Below are 12,153 nucleotides of genomic sequence, written 5' to 3'. Positions count from 1 at the left end.
GCATTGGGCCAGAGCCAGGAACAAAAAGAACTCACCAGTGCATGGTGGTGCAGTCGCAGCTTCTGTGTGGGATTAGAAAAAAGGACAAACCACAGGGTAAAGTGAGAGCACTGAAATTTTTATTTGTTACCTCTAGGTACCACGAGTTTGACATTAATAGGCAAGACCAGTGAATGAGCAGCAGTACATTGCATTCAAACCTGAATCTCCAAAGCACCAAAAATTGAGCTAGATTTACTTCTTAATCCTATAGTCAGCACACTAGTCTGGAGCTGCTGCATCTCGTGTTGTCCCTAATTTAGTAGTACATTTTTATGCAGTTAGGGGGCATGAGGAAAGAGTCAGTTGTGTAGTACCACTTCTACATCATCATAGGACTACAACATGCACATTCTACTATGTGGCCCAAGCAACAAGAATACAAGTAGAACAGTTACGGGTGGAGACAGGTTCATGTTAACACCACCTATGAATTTGTAGAAACCTTTTTGGACAGGTACCTACAGCAGTTCATCAATTTGTGTGGGAACGTTACACGCATGCACAAGTGATACAGTGGAAAACATAGCAGGAGCAGCAGCAGGACGGAGGACAAAGGTGAAATCTGTGATGGGATGCACTGGAAACAAGACCTTCCTCAGCTTTCTACAGCAAGTCTCTGCTCTGTTAGCGAGGCCTGCTGGGCAACAGTTTTGTTCTCATGGCTGCGGAGTTTTGATATGACTTCTAGAAACGCCATGCTCTGCACTTCCTTTTGAAGAGGTTCTGGAAAAGGAAATATTAAAAGAAACAGTGCTTTGTATGAGCTAGGCAGAAGAAAACGGTGAGAAACTTTCTACTAAATCCTGTACACACAAGCATGCAGCTGTGAGTACGCATATGGTTATTGTTTACTTTTTTAAATTGCTTTTGATGACAGAGAGACAGCTTTTCAGGACCTCCAGCACACACAAACTCCATGGATTTCAGGTCATGATAAATGATGAAGCTGCTGCATAGCAGTTAGGAGTATCCACCTGGATTGCCTTCCAAAGCAGATGCTTAGGAAGTATTTTAGTGAAAACACTTCTTTGGTTTATTCTTTAAACTAGCCTGACCAAGTGAGCTGGCTGTGACAGGCTCACTACATCATTTATGTGTGTCAACTCTAACTGGTTGTGCGGGGGTGTGAGATCAGTCCTTAATGGATGTGTCACCACCTGGTCACTGTTTGCTGCCCCTTTACAGCTCAGCTCTGAAGTTAATGCAAACAACAACATGGAGAGCATGGCTCAGTGCTGTGCATATGGATGCAGTGTTTATGTTCTACTCAAAACTAGGAGACACTGTCTGATAATTCTGATCCTGGGTTGCATGTTACTAACTTTTTGTATTATTTAAGAAAGGTTGGCAGCAACTCATAAAAATGAGCAGAAATTTTAAGAAATTTGACAAGTTTTCTCAAAGCCCTGTACTCTGAATATCTCACAGTTTTGATCTAAAATGGTTGGTTTTGGTACATGCCTCTCTAGTGAAATCCCACTCAGCAACAAATACATATTATTTTGCTTTCCACATGTTGCTGGAGGCCTAATCTCTGAATTTCCCAGGAGAAAACCCAACCATCTGTTTGAGATAGCTATGCTTTATGTTGTGCTATTTTTTTTTTTTTAAAGCAAGCTTTGGCATTTATTCCCACCCCTACCTACTTTCTTGTTCACATGTTTTTAGTTCTCATGCAGTTTAACCCCTACCATGTAAGAGCTGGCACCTCTCATGCTGCTGTGCCCCTGGGAACGTGTATGTATGGACTGATGTCAGTGAAGCTGTTGGGGTGTTCATGCTATGTATGCACTTCCTGCTTTCTGCTGAAATATCAACACATTTAAGCAGGTATTTCAAGCACTGTGCTTTACCATGGCTGGTAACATCCAGCTTCATGGAGACTCTTGTCTACAGAAGACTGTGCTAGCTAAGAATGCTCTGCTTGGCATGATCCATTTTCCATTGTTCTCATTTTTCTTCCCCTATCCATTCACTCAGTTGCAAGAGGAACTTCCAGATGGAAAGAATCATATAAAAATAGGTATCTGTTAAGTGCTTAACACCATCTGAAGTTCAACAAAGGCAAATGCAGAGTTGTTCACCTGGGGAAGAATAACCCCAGGCACTAGCACAGGCTGGGGGCTGGTCTAGGGAAAGCATCTTTGTGGAGAAGGACGTGGGTGTCCTGGTAAAAGAAGAGCTGTCCATGAGCCAGCAGTGTCCTTGTGGCCAAGAAGGCCAATGGTATCCTGGGGTGCATTGGGAAGAGCATGAACAGCAGGTCAAGGGACCCTCTGCTCAATCCTGATAAAGCACCATCTGCAGTGCTTCTTTCCAGTTCTGGGCTCCTGAGTAAAAAAGAGACATGGAGCTCCTGGAGTGGAGGGCGACAAAGATGATTAAGGGACTGGAGCACCTCTCAGAAGGAAAAGGCTGAGGGAGCTGGTTCTGTTCAGCCTTGAGAAGAGATGACAAAGAAGGAAACTCGTCAGTGTTTATGAGTATCTGAAGGGAAGGTTTGAAGAGGACAAAACTGGGCTCTGCTCAGTGATGCCAAGCAATAGAACAAGAGGCAACAGGCAGAAACTGATGCAGAGGAAGTTTCACTTGAACATGAGGAAGAACTGCTTCACTGTGCAGGTGACTGAACACCAGAACAGACTGCCCAGAGAGGTTCTGGAGTCTCCCTCACTGGAACTTTCTGTATGCAATCCTATGCCATGTGCTCTAGGATGGCTCTGCTTGAGCAGGGAGGCTGGACCAATGTGGTCCATTCCAACTTCACCTATTCTGTGAACACACAGATGTTGGCGACATCAGGTTAAATGTGATGCCAGGTACCCCGTAACAAAGCATAGTAACAACAGCAGTCACTGGAGAATTAAATGAAACCAATAATTAAACCAGTGGAACTGCTTCTAGCCTTTATTGAACTATACTGGGGTCAGTTAATTTAAAAATAACTACACAGGTCTGTTCACAGAATAAGGAAACATGGCTCATGATGTGGAGATGGTAATTAAAACAGTTTAGAGGCAACAGCTGTAAGAGATGCACCTTAGTATTTTCCCTTGTAAAGAGCAACCAGCTCCTTGATTCTCCTCTCCTTGGTTAAAATAGTCAACCCCCGAGCCCCAACCCCCCCCCCCCCCCCCCCCAAACTTAGAAGCTAATACTAGGGTTGCTCAGTTGTTATTCTTGTGTCCTCACTGTTTTCACACAGGTCTCTTCATCAGGACGCAGGGCAGAACACTGGGTCAGTCAAACACCAGGCCTTAGCTTCACAGCTGCATAATGCAGTGACATACTGCTGTCTGTTGTCTGGGAGCAGGGTAAGGAGCCTTATGTCTGGGCAGAGCTTACAGTGCAGTGGCAGACTGAGCTCTGCCACTCAGATAACCCTAAAATACCCCCCCTAAGACTGCTCTGTACTCTGGTGGATAAGAGAGACAGGTATTAGACTTTAAATAACTCTGTCAGTCTTGCAGGTGACAAGATTCAGGAAGGGAAAATGCAACTGTCAGGCAGATTTTCTGAAGATGTTACTTTAGTTGGAAGCAGTGGAAATAAAGATCAAGACAGTGAGGCTGACTGTGAACCTTTGGCAAAAGGCTTCTGCACTAAAATGCATGGATTGTCCCAAGCATGAAATGGCTCAAGAAGGTTGTGAGTAACAACTAACTTTACATGTCTTAGCATTTAACTGAGTGCCTACTGAGAGCTGAGGCTTGTTAGCAAATTTTGAGCACAATCTTTGCACACTGAGATGTGTATGCTCTCTAAAACCTAGCATTTGTTCCTATAAAATGGCAGGAATACAATATTTACTTGCATGGATGTACAGGTCTCCAAAATTACACTTGCAGTAGGCATGGTGAACTCTGTTTAAATAAAAAAGCACCTTTGTTTACAGAGACAGCACACGTTTAACCGTGATTCCTTTTAATCTATAAATTGAATTGCTGTAAACTAATCTCTAGAGAACCTTCATATGTTTCACACTTGGCAAGTTGTGCAGACAGGCTCTTGACTTTACCCCTTTCTGTAATTATTCAGTTCTTTGTCATCTTAGTTGACTGTAAATGCCTAGACCTTTATGGAATGAAATTTGTTCTCTCCCCACAATCTTTCTTAAAGAACTGAATGAAAGAAATGTAGCAACTTCTTGAAACCTTGAATGAAATTTCCCCATGACACCGTGCTCTTTATTGTTTTGTGTTTTTTGTTTATTTGCCCACACACAGATGGGAAGTTGCAATATCAAACCACAGCCTGCTCGAAGAGCCTGTAAACAGCCTGACCTTTAGCAGAGGGTGAGCTCAGAGAGATGAGAGTTTACAGTGTCCAGCACTGATGTGTGTTAGTGCACATTGTGCCTGGTGGGCTGAGCATGCGAGGGCTGTTGAGGGAAGGAGTCTTCTAGTGACATAAATGTAAGGATCCTTCCTAAAGCACTATCACACATCAATTATAGGGAACTTGCAGCTAGAAATGAAAATGAAATTCTTGTGATCTGCATATTTGTACAGTTTTAAATGCTTTAATTTCTTTCCTGTCAAAGTTTGAGCTAGCTGCATCTTACAGAAGCCAGGGTCAAGTTTCTGCAGTTAATATCCAAAACTGAGTTAACAGCTTCATCCTTGACACTATAGATAGACACTACAGAGTCATAGTAAACTGAACCTTTGTGTTTATATCCATTGTGAACAGAGAAGCAGTCACAGCATGTTTGAACACATGATCTGTGTTCAGCTGTAGGAGAGAACTATATGGCATACATAAATCTTGGGAAGCAGCCTCTCCTGAATACTCACCAGATCCTATAAGAGCACAGATCAGCACCATGGAGTTATATTTTATTTCTGGAGCACTCCTGTCGTCTGAGAGCAGTCTGTGTAGAATCTGAACAAGCTGAGCATTTTCAAGATCCTTTTCAGCAGTGACTGAAATACAAGTGAAAATTTGTAAGTCTGGAAGTGCCACTTGCTTTGACGCTTCCATGTGTCATCGCCTTATTGAAACGGGATAATCTCTCACCAGAGTTAAAGGCTGTGGTGCATAACTCATTGGTATAAAACTCAAGCACATATTTGATGGTATGATGACAAGAATCACAGCTCTTGCTATAAAAATGTGAAATTGTCTAACTGCTTGAAAGGACAGTCACAGAGTTTAATGATGAAATTCAGTCTTAATGTTCAGTAAGGTGATGAAAAAGCCATGAGGCTTTCTAGCTATTTAGGCCAACACCTGGAACATTTCAGCTTTCAACACTTCCATTGCCTGAATTTGCTTTTGGAAATTCTGAGTAAATAAAGATTGCGTAGTTCTCGATTCCATGGTAGAGGGAGCTCAGGGTCCATTATAAAAGCCTGTGGAAAACTTTTCAAGATCTCCATTTGAGTTACTGCCTCTGTAGCTTTCTAAGATACATGTATTGAATTCAGCCTCAACCTTTAAATGCCTGAAGACAAGACAAAGAGATGATTCATGTGAATAGGAAGGTCTTTCCTTTTATTTAAAACAATTTCTTGATGTATTGGCAGTGATTCAAAAGTTGAACAGAGCATTCCTGTAGTACACAATGGCAAGAGATGAAATCAAGAACAAAAATATGTAAGGTTTTTTGTTTAGTTCCTTAGTTAATAAGCAAGTAAACAGGATAAACAAAACCTTTGTTGAGCATTTACTTTCCTGTTTCAAAAGCTGAGGTACTACAAACACAGGTCAAGACATGTAATCATGTCTGCCTACATATGGCAATTCCTGCACTTAATCCTGGGTAATTTAATAAAGATACACTGGGGGCATTAACCACCTTCATGTATTCTCTATTTCTTATTTATTAGGTAAGTGGACTCTTCACTTTGAAAAGCTCTCTCAAAAGCAGATTAACGTTCCAGTGTAGGAATGTGGTCAGGTCATATAGTCTCTAGTCTAAGGTGTGTTTGCTTTCTGAGTTTTACCCAAAATTGGAAAGTTAAGCTGGAAGGCTTTTCTAGATCACTCCACCACCTACCAGCATGATGGAGTAGATCCTGTATAACCAGCGCTCTCCAGTTTCCTGCATAACATGATGGCTTGCCCGTGTCTGCATGAACCAAGATGGAAAAACTGAAAGGCAGGTGGAAGGAGGAGGCTATTTCTACACTGCATTCTCCCTCCATGGCTTCTCTTGGGCACAGACTGGAAAGGAAACAGGTGGAGTGAACTCCTGGGATACTCACCTAACTCTAGAGCTGCTATCAATGCCAGTGCAACGAGAGCTTCGTTTTGCATTATTACGTGTTCGCTGGTCGCCATGGTTACTAAATGCTTGATGCCACCGCTCTGTACAATGGTCCTAATTACATCCTAAAATAAATAATGCAAAGATGACAAAATTCTGCATTGCATACAAACTGTATTAAATAAGGGAACTGTCAGGGATGCTGTGTTGTCTTTGGGTAAGGGTACTTGTTGGCTTTGTGCACTTACAATCACTTTATACATCAATGTACAGACATGCAGGCCTACGTATTACCTGTTACTGCTCTGCAATTGTAAGGTACAGTGTGTTAAACCAAGGCAAGTAACCCCATAACTAAGTTAAGACACACATAATGAACTCTTTTCCAGGTTATATGGTGTAACTCAAGTTCTCACACTGTGCCATCGATCATCAAATAATTAGGGGTTCAAAGTATCCAACAATATATATACTTGGGGTTAGGAAACACACAAACATAGTTATAATAAAGTTATTAAATGCTTCATCTCTCTCCACGAATTTTCAGAGTTTCTTCAAAATGTTCAGAGAAGTCACAAATATGACACCTTACTATGTAACAGAAATGGTGTACTTGAAAAGCTGTTTAGACATAAGACAGGAAAAAAAGCAGTGGTATCTTATCATGGAAGTTTTCTTCAAATACAAAGGAGGTAAGGAAAAGGTATGTATGGGACACCAATGTGTTCGTTTCTGTTCTAAAGCCAGCTGTTAAAATGAACTGTTGTGCAGAACTGCTACCCAGTATCTAGGAACTTAAAATTCATTTAACTGTCTAAAGTAGATAAAAAATACACAGCTGGGATTCTGTTTTCAAGTCCAAAATTTGTTCCAACTTATGTGATAAGAGATAAAGATTATAGCAGACTAATACTATACAGGTATTAGTTATGATTTCACAAGTGGTTGTGTACCTCATGATTTCACCATCTTATATCTCAAAAATACTTGCAAATTGTTTGCCTGAAAAATCAGGTTACTTGGTACGCTGAAAGGAGACTGATCAAGAAAATGTGGATTGGTTTTTTATTATTTTTTTATTTGTCATGTGAGTGCACAAAGGTTTGAAGTAGCATTAATTTCTTGAAACTAGAATATGATTTAAATTTTTCATCTATATCTTAAATTTCCATTTAAAACACATCTCCCTTTCTTATACCATCCACAAGCCAAAATAGTGAGATGTATAGTCTAACATCTAAACCTAAACACAAAATACCATCTCTAATACCTTCAATCCCAGCCTCCACAAAACCAAAAACCAACACTCCAAAGTAGTTTTCAGACTGAGATAATTTGGGAACTGCTAAGTTCTATTTGAATTGGTGTTGAATTTTGGGTATATAAGGCTTAAGAACCAATCAGCATCTTTGACATCAAAATTTTTTATATTGTAGGTGAACCTCACCCTTTAAAAGGCAGTACTGAATAGATGACAGCCATCAGGTTTGGTGCTAGTGTGGCTGAAATCACAGGTACCTACTCCAGTTTTGTAGAATGACTAAAACTGACTGTTGCCTTTGTAAATATTACCCCAAAGCATTTAAAATTAAAAGCCAAATTCAAACCTGATGCTGTTAAGAGCCATACAGCTGTACTAATATTCAAACCTAGAGGGCAGCAAAAGCTTAAAAAACCCTGCCCTCTCAGCTCTGTTATCCTCTTCATGTCAAATTTCCTCTGTGAGTACATGCAACCAACAAAAATTTATTCACTTGTGATAATGCTGTTAATTTCTGCCTTAATATCTATTTGATGTAATCAGTAGTGTCTCCGTATTTAGAATTGAATTCTGTTGTCCTATGGAGAATATTTATTAAGTCTCACATCTGTGGTGGTGTTTGCCGTCCATGCATGTGTTGGGGACTTTGGGGAGGGAGGCAGAAGAAGTAAGAACCAGAAAAATGAACCCTGATCAGTTTTAGAGGCTAAACATAAAATGGAGAAAGGGTATTAGAGACAGTGATATTAGCAATCAGCAAAGATTTAAATCCCTGTGAGACCTGTTGATTTGTTCTTGGAGATACTCAGTACACATCGGGCCCCTACTGTATTTTTCACTTAATAAATATCATGGATGAATGAACAGTCCGAGCTCTCCAAATCACACTTGCTATTTAAGTTCAGTAATGCAGCCTGTGTTCATATCAGAGAACATGCTAGAGGAAGTCTGAGCCTGAAATAGCCTGTGTTCAGAGGAGATGTGTTTGTCCTTTATAAGGCTCTTTGTCTAATACTCAGCTGAACAAGAATGATGGACTTGGACTGCTTAGGCAAAGATACTTGATTGATGTGAAGGTGATGGAAGGGGCAGATGAATTTTTCCTAATGTTATACCTTTTGCATATACAAGCAAGCTTTTGTTAGAATAAATTTTCATTTCTAATGATCCATCAGAATCTTGAAATTCTAAAATATACTGTATGAAGAGTAGGGAGACAGACTATTTCTGGATCTCAGTTTTATATAAATATATAGCAAGATCCTAACAACTGAGTTCACTGATTCTTCATATATAGCATCATTAAAACACAGAGAATACAGCATGCTGAACTTCTGCAGGATACATTTAAAATAAAAATCAGTCAAGCCTTGGGCAGAGGAGATGTAACACATGAATACCCAAACTGGCTCACTAGAAGGATTGCAAGGTGAAGGGCTGGTTACCAACAGGAATGCACAGGTAACTCTTGGTTCTGACAAGCTGACCTTTTTCTCCACTAACTTACTTTTGATTTGCTGTGTCGTATAAGTGCAGAAAGTAGTCTGTTGGACTCTCCCATCACACCTGCGTGATCCTTGGCTTCACACCACTCCACCAAGCGTTCCACCAGTTTTACGTTTTTGCCCAGCTGTTCAGCTGCTTCTGCTACATGATGCCAGAGCCAACAACACAACAAAAAGGTGGTCACTTTTTTTAAGCAAGTGCTAGAAAAACAAGCTGAAAGTTACTAACTTGAAGGAGTTAGAAGAACTTCACTAACCTGCACTGCCAGTGGGAAAAGTCTAGGTTGCACTGAAGCAAGTAAAGCCAGTCAAAAAGAAACAAAATAGAAAATCCAGAAAAACATTCATAATCCAGTTTTTGAAACAACTTAGCAGCCCAGTTAATGAAGCTTGTGCACTGATGAAGAGCAGGGAAAATACAGGTGATATCACACCCCCAGCTGAGCTGTGAGCCAGCTCAAGAATTAAAAACTAGGAGGGACTGCTGCCAGAAGGGAGCACTGTGGTCAGTTAGATCAGGTTTGATAGACTGTAAGTCACGTAAGTTTCTTCAAAAAAAGTCTATTTCACATCCAATGGCTTTGCTAGAACTAGAATGGATCTTTTGAAAAAAATCTGTAGGGCTGAGGCAAAAATAAATACACAGCTAATTTACCTCATGAACTATTTCTGCTTTTTAGCAGATTTCTGACTTTATAAATCCTCATCCTGGAACAAGTTGGTAACTAAAAGGTGCTTTTTCTTTTTGGAATTGCAGTCTATCAATTAATAGAGTATTATCCTGTTCCAAGGACTGAGGTACAGCCAGGGAATACAGTAAGTGAACAGCAAAACAGGAGTGGTAGCTCAAAACACTCACACCTCAATACACACTTGTAATGTGACAGTGTAAAGAATTTCAAAAATAAATAAGCATTTGACACTTATTTGGAGGGTCCCTGGTAGTCAGTTTAGGAGTTCTGAAAAAAAAAATCAACCCATATTCCTCTCCTTTTGCATATGTACTATATTGATTCCATGACTTCAGGAATGAAAATTAGAAAAACTCTGCTTCTCTCTTTTAAGAATCTTGGCAGCGTATCACAGACTGAACCAAAGAGAATCACTTAACATAGAGAACAGTTTATTTTTACCTTGTGCATCTATTAACATTCTTAATGTTCCCAGCAGCTTGAACTGAACGGGGGGCATCTCCGATCTGAGAAATTTCAATACAGCTTCTGCAACGCCAGCTGATAGCATCTTAGCCTTATTTACAACTGCATGAATAAAGAACAGGGATTGATCTCAAAAACATTTCTGGAAGATGCAGTTAATTTCAGAGCTGGACTGGAAGCAAATTTTCAGACGTGGCTTGAAAAAGAGGTTGTGAGCACAGACTTCAGGAACAGTGTGCGCTGGTGATACTGTGTTGTGGAAAAATGTCATGGTTCCTGTGAAATTAAGTGCTTTTTCCTAGCATGCACATCTAAATTTCTGTATTCAGCTTGAGCACCACCAAAGGGGTAGACTCCTCCCTCTGGTGTAGGAAAGGTATCTTCCACAAACTGCATCAGGCAGGAGCCCAGGCTAATACTTGCACCCCTAAATAGGAGGAAACTTCTCTAAGTCCCAACCACACTCTTCTGTTTCTCACAGGAAAAGGAACTAAAGCATCCAATTAGCAGAATACCCTCTTACCCAGTTCATACAAATACTTCATACAAATAACACTCTAGCCTGACATGCCTGGAGTCTGTAGTCTTTTGTTGTCTTCTTCCCCTCTCCAACCTTTCTTTCATCCTTTCTACTAGTCCACGTTCTCCACTTTCACAGAGCTCTCTGAAATGCATTCAAGGTGCAAACCTTGCCCAGTAGCCTACTTGCAAAAAAATAGTTATTGGGTATTTGAAATAGTGTTTTGACACAGAGCTCATCACTGAGCTCAGTTATTACTTGCTCGTTTCTTTCTAACAATGTACAGGGTTGGTTATGTAGGTCTCTGGCAGACACCCTTCAGCATAGGCTACTGGGAAGCTGACTGATGGAAGTGAAAAGAATGACTCACCTGAGAAAGTTAAGCAAATGCAATACTGCTAAACCTCAGTGGGTTTAGTTATGTATGCATGATCATTTCTAAAAGTTAGGATTTGTCAAAACCAAAAATAGTAAAATAAGGTTATGTGGATGAAAGACTTATTTTTGGCTCGGCACAAGAAACCATACTCAAGTGTTACGGATTTGCTTTGTTGTTTTGTGCATGTGCTCTACCTTATGCTTGGGTAATTAAAACTCACACAAATTAAGTTACTAAAAATGACAAAATTAGCAATCAGCTTACTGCCAACAAACAGTAACTAACTGCAACAGGCTGGCTATTGTGTCGGTCTACCTCCAGCTCTAATTTGGCAACTTTCAGTGTCTTAAGTAAGATGCAGTGTTTTAAGAAAGTGGGCACTGTTCTCTGGTGGGGACCCTCAGCTGTGAGACAGATTGCAAATGAAGCAAGCAGAAAGAAAAATAAATATGCAGTGCTCTGGACAAAAAGGGTTGAGAAATCATATTCAAGGCCTCCTCAGCTCCTCGCCAATTACAAGGCTGCCCTTTCTTTCGTGGGGGATACTGTGGGATCAAAGTGGCAAGGGACAGTCACTATGCCTGTGATGTATTCAGAACTGCTTTTCTGAACTGCTGTGCAATGGACACAAAAGCAGTGATGGGCCAGAATGAAAAGCAGCACTCTGACCTGCCTCTAGGACTGTCAGTCAGTGCTCCCACCCACATTCCCCGGGGGGTACAGTGGGAGAACAGAATTTCACCTTTGCGTGGTTAGCAATGCAAAGAGAGGCTTACCAGGAATAGCCAGGTTTCTGAGAGCACTCAGTGCAGCGTGCTGCACAGTTACATTTCCATCCTCCACATGTCTGTCTAGCAGATCCATCAGCTTTTGAACTATGCCGTTATCCACCATATGGATGCAGTTTCCGTCTGTGCGAGATGTAACAAGTCATTTATGAAGGGAAGATTATTACTGAGATTTTTACAATAGCTTCTTATGAATAGAAGTGTTGTTTCCTTGCTCCTTTTTAGATTTCATTGTTGAGAATTGCAGTGCTCATGACAAACTTACAAGAGTGATAGAAGAAATCAGAAGG

At 40.6% G+C, this 12,153-nt stretch overlaps 1 protein-coding gene across 7 annotated transcripts in view; it reads right to left on the bottom strand.

The window, feature by feature from the left end:
- Positions 1-97: 97 nt before the first annotated feature.
- Positions 98-12,153, bottom strand: part of RAP1GDS1 (Rap1 GTPase-GDP dissociation stimulator 1) — a 91,181-nt gene continuing 79,125 nt past the window's right edge. For all 7 annotated transcript variants that reach the window (XM_059844142.1, XM_059844145.1, XM_059844143.1 and 4 more), the window contains 6 exons: positions 11,852-11,986; positions 10,153-10,278; positions 9,022-9,161; positions 6,252-6,378; positions 4,839-4,967; positions 98-765 (listed from right to left, as the gene is read on the bottom strand). In XM_059844142.1, the coding sequence (XP_059700125.1) occupies positions 638-765; positions 4,839-4,967; positions 6,252-6,378; positions 9,022-9,161; positions 10,153-10,278; positions 11,852-11,986 (785 nt within the window). In that variant the 3' untranslated portion in view covers positions 98-637. The remainder of the gene's footprint in view (positions 766-4,838; positions 4,968-6,251; positions 6,379-9,021; positions 9,162-10,152; positions 10,279-11,851; positions 11,987-12,153) is intronic.

Source organism: Haemorhous mexicanus, chromosome 4 (assembly GCF_027477595.1).
Source record: "Haemorhous mexicanus isolate bHaeMex1 chromosome 4, bHaeMex1.pri, whole genome shotgun sequence".
NCBI lineage: Eukaryota > Metazoa > Chordata > Aves > Passeriformes > Fringillidae > Haemorhous > Haemorhous mexicanus.
The sequence above is the reverse complement of the archived record's forward strand: the minus strand, read 5'-3'. Positions and strand labels throughout refer to the sequence as shown.